We start from the raw sequence: 5,000 nt of genomic DNA, 5'->3' as shown, positions 1-5,000 counted from the left end.
CCCCCGTATGAATATAATATAATAGATAGATAGATAGATAGATAGATAGATAGATAGATAGATAGATAGATAGATAGATAGATAGATAGATAGATAGATAGATAGATAGATAGATAGATAGATGGATCGATCGAGAGAGAGAGAGAGAGAGAGAGAGAGATACATACATACATACATGATTCATACATACGTATGTGTGTGTGTGTGTATTAGATATATAGATATATAGAGAGATTGCATATCATTTACAAAAAGAGTTTCCTATTAACCCACCCACGCCGGGGTACATGCCTCATCACTACACAGCAATCACGTCCGCATGGAAGTGGTTCTTTCGTCATCTCTGTCACTGGCTCCTGGTCATCACTTGTTACTCTCAAATAGCAAGCTGGTGATTTTTTTTTCTTTTTTTTTTTTTTTTTACTCTGTCATTTTCAATGTCATCATGGCAGTTGTCATTATAATTTTTATCAATAATGTCATCAGCATTATCATCACTGATGATGTAAATTGTAATTATAATAGTAATAATAACTATTTTTTCATCATTATTATTACCCTCATTGTCATTTTTATTGTTATTCTTATTACTATTATCATTACTATTATCATTATCATTATTATCATAATTATTGCTAATTTAACTATCATACTTATTCTTATTTTAACTATTATCATTATCATTGTAGATGTCATTAGAATCATCATTATTACTATTCCTATTATTATCTTTATTTATATCACTATTGTTATTGGCATTATCATAATTGTCTTCGTCATCATTATTATTGTTATTATTATTATCATCATTATCATTATTGCTATTATTACCATCATCATTATCAGCATCAAAATCACTATCATCATTGCTATTTTTAATATCACCATTACCATTACCACCATCTTTGACAAAACAACTTCCATTCCAGTGGTACCAGGCTTCCATTGCGTGCGTCTTGCTGAAGTCCATGAAGAAATGCCAAATTTTCTTCCTAATCAAGGCAAGAAAAGACACACACAAATAATTAAATAAATAGATATATATAAATAAATAATAATTATATTTCGAGCCAAATTTATCTCGTTCTGGAGCTGTTTACAACTAGGGATGGAAATACCGAAACTGACTGGTGTTTTGCTTTTGATGGGTGTGTCCTCTTTCTGTTAGTTATTTCGTGTGTGTACACGAAATAAGGATCTTGAGTCAAATAGATCGGACAACTTGTTTTATTTATGTGTGTGTGTGTGTGTGTGTGTGTGGATGTTTGTGTGTGTGTGTGTGTGGATGTTTGTGTGTGTGTGTTTGTGTGTGTGTGTGTGTGTGTGTGTGTGTGTGTGTGTGTGTGTGTGTGGATGTTTGTGTGTGTGTGTGTGGATGTTTGTGTGTGTGTGTTTGTTTGTGTGTGTGTGTGTGTGTGTGTGTGTGTGTGTGTGTGTGTGTGTGTGTGTATTGGTAATACCTGACATTTTTTAATCGAAAACATTCTACTGGCTAATGACATTATAATATTTAGAAATATACGCGAAATCGTCCTTTCTTACTCTATATAAATAGATAAATAGATAACGGTGTCTTTGACGAACATCCCCACAAACTGTACTTCCTACAGCGATATCCTTCCTAGCAACAATGCAATCTGGCATCCTTTTAGGCCTTGCAAGAGCTGGCACTGACGTATAAATACTGAAAGGAGGCAAGCAGAGGCACACTGCAAGACGCTTAGTCATCCAGTAACTGGATTGCAGAATTTTGTAATCATGAATCCCCTAAATATCTTGGTAAGTAATTCAGGAATTTTGGGAGTACATCAAAAGAGCTAAATGTTATTTTATGTATCAAACATCACTCGGATATCTGTAGCTATACATTATTATTATTATTATTATTATTATTATTATTATTATTATTAATCTATTTGCCTTGTTATCTCTCTTTTGTCTAAATCATGCGTGCACATTATGCAAAAACATAAGCTTTTATCTTAAACTCAACAGCTCCTGGTGTGCGTGGTGTCTGCCGCTCCGCAAGGATACGGTGCCGGAGGCGACGGCGGACTGGGAGTCGATCTCGGCGGCGCAGGAGGCCACGGTGGTGCAGGAGGCCACGGCGGCAGCGGCGTTGGCGGCGGCAGTGTCATTCCTGGTGTCCTGGTCGGCAGTGGGATACTTCCTGAAAGTGCCATTGGCGGTGTAGGTGGAGGTGTCTCTGGTGGTGGTGCTGGAGGTGTCATTGGTGGGGAATACAGCGCACCAAGTGCTGGTGGTGTTGGAGGTTTCGACGCCGGTGTTGGTGGAGGCTTCGACGCCGGTGTTGGTGGAGGCTTCGACGCCGGTGTTGGTGGAGGCTTCGATGCTGGCGTTTCCCATGTCAGCCCCCCTGTCAGCGTATATGATGCGCCACACTAACTCAGTGAATCTAGAAATAAAGACTACTATCTTAAAAAATCTTTTTTATCTGCCATAAATGAACCATCGATACTCGAGTGAAGTCAGTCGGCTTTCTCTTGTCACTATTTGCCCTTCAAAGGATGTATACGCATGTATCTACTTGTTGTATAACCACGTATCATGCGATGGTTGCCCGTCAACACTGATGCGCAACCAGTATATACCAAACCTTATATCAAATTTTGCATTTGAAATGAAGACAGATACATAGTTGGAGAGATTATATGTGTGTGTGTTTACCTATATATATATATGTTTATTTCTCCTGAACTCCGTCTGACAGAGGTTCATGGAGGAGTCTGAGAAACAAGAATATGCATGTGGTATTGCTGGATCCTTGGACATTTCTTGTAGATATTTTTTTCTTTCTTTTTTTCCTTTTTCTTTTTGATAGATTGTGCCCTGCCTTTTGAATTGAATGAAGGGAAGAGCAAGAAAACACATGGCCATATTGCTTCTGCCTAATCGTCTGTTTACCTTTTCCCTTCGCTTTTTTCATTCATCATTCGTTCAGCATGAATCCGTTGTGTCTTCGCTTCAGTTATTGTTATCGTGGGCGGAGGCGGTTCAAGTGTGTCCTTTTTGGAGGATTTGTGGGCTGAAGGAGAGTCCTCATTCGCTTCATCATTGTCGTTGAGCTCCATGTTCTTAAAAGACTTATGGATAGTCTTATATACTTCTTTTGAAAAATGGATGGGAACCGAATTTTCCCTTTAAATGTTCCTCGGTGTAGACCAAAGGACTCCTCTTTCACTTGAATACTCTAGGGGAAACAGGGATTATATTGTGTTAATATAAATGTATGTCCATGCAATATGACCGTCTTAATCCCCTGTATCATTATTTCTTGTTTCATTATCATCGCGAATAAAAGGACATTAAATTATTTGCACAACAACTATTAATATATAATCAATGACAGTCAATATAACCAGAATTTTATCTCCCTTAAGTCTAACAGAATTTTCCGAATAAAGTCATTATTCCGTTACTAGCAATGCAGTTTAAAGCCGAATAAGGCAACAACCCATCCTTTAAACGAGAACTTTACTGTTCTTTTGTCACCTTCACGAGGCTCAGACAGTTATGATACCGTTAAGATTGTTTTACTTTATACAAAGGTATCCATCTGTACCTGTTCGTGTATTCTTAACACCTTCCCTCTGTATGCATGTACATGTATATGTATATGTATATATGTTTGTGCATATTTGTGTGTGCGTGTGTATTCTTGTGCGTGCATGCGTGCGTGTGTGTGAGGGAGCGAGAGGGAGAGAGGGAGGGAGGGAGGGAGGGAGGGAGGGAGGGAGAAAGAGAGAGAGAGAGAGAGAGAGAGAGAGAGAGAGAGAGAGAGAGAGAGAGAGAGAGAGAGAGAGAGAGAGAGAGAGAGAGAGCGATAGTGAATCATTGGCACATACAATCTATCCTACCAACATGCCCCATTACTACATAATGAAATTGGGTTTCAATGGAAGCCGACCTTGCGTCATCACATGACCTCATCTATAGCTCTTACTCACAAACCGGTGAAATCTTCATTTACAAACAACCTAGGTATTATTATTATTATTTTTTTTTTATATCTCTATCATTATCAGTGTCAGTTATGTTATTACTTGATATTATCATGATAGTTGTCATTATCATCATTATTACTACCATTATCATTATTATTATTATTAAGAAGCTACACAGAAAAAAATCAAGATTTATACCACCAATGGTGTCATGGCAGGTTAGGACACAGTTAAGAAAGAATGAAAAGATAGAAAATCATCAGCTGATGTAGTAAAAACATATTAGCTGATCTTTTAAACTCATCAAGGATCACATACGTTACAATCTATGAACGCAGTCTATTCCAAAGCCTAGAATGACAGTTAATATAACGAAAATTTCATTTACTTTCAGTCTAGCAGAATTTTTCGAGTAAAGTAAAAAGCTTCTAGAAAATTGAGATGTAAACCATCAACTGTTATTGCACTGAGGGTCATAGAACTTCTAGTGATTCTTTCAGGTTGATAAAAATCAGATAAAAACTAATAGAAGGGATGTGAATTATCGGTTACAATATTGTATACGACTGATAGAGCTCCAATGACCCTACGATGCCCAATGTCTAAATTAAAGTTATACGGGAGAATATTAATGAAATTAAAAGCACGATCAAGCAGTCTTAAGTGTAACTGCAATATATAACCATCACAGGAGAAAAATATTCAAGATGAGGCAGAATAAAAAAAAAGAATCATCTACGAATAACGTTGTCATCTTCATAGATCTTGCACTTGCAAATTATGCCTAATTCAGAATAAATTACCCGGGCCATATTCCTAATTTGTAATCCAAATATAAGCCTTGAATCAAAAGTTACACCTAAGAGCTTCAGGTTATCCAGTGAAGTGTTTAAGACTTCATTAATTAGCAGACTCGGATGATGAGGCAATCATTTCCTTAGACTGAATTATCATCAGATTTATAGTGAAACTCTCAGGTACTATTTGTATGATCGCAGGAAAGGATATCAGCATAGAGAGAAATGTCATCAACAT

General features: G+C 37.0%; 1 protein-coding gene across 1 annotated transcript; it reads left to right on the top strand.

The window, feature by feature from the left end:
* The first annotated feature begins 1,718 nt into the window (after positions 1-1,718).
* On the top strand, positions 1,719-2,445 carry LOC138866732 (uncharacterized). Its single transcript, XM_070140393.1, has 2 exons — positions 1,719-1,779; positions 1,996-2,445. The coding sequence occupies exons 1-2, from the start codon at positions 1,759-1,761 to the stop codon at positions 2,404-2,406; spliced, it is 432 nt and encodes a 143-aa protein (XP_069996494.1). The 5' UTR covers positions 1,719-1,758; the 3' UTR covers positions 2,407-2,445.
* The last annotated feature ends 2,555 nt before the right edge of the window (positions 2,446-5,000 follow it).

The sequence above is a fragment of the Penaeus vannamei genome, chromosome 26 (assembly GCF_042767895.1).
Source record: "Penaeus vannamei isolate JL-2024 chromosome 26, ASM4276789v1, whole genome shotgun sequence".
Lineage (NCBI taxonomy): Eukaryota > Metazoa > Arthropoda > Malacostraca > Decapoda > Penaeidae > Penaeus > Penaeus vannamei.
Note: the sequence above shows the minus strand (reverse complement) of the source record. Positions and strands in the feature narration are given on the sequence as shown.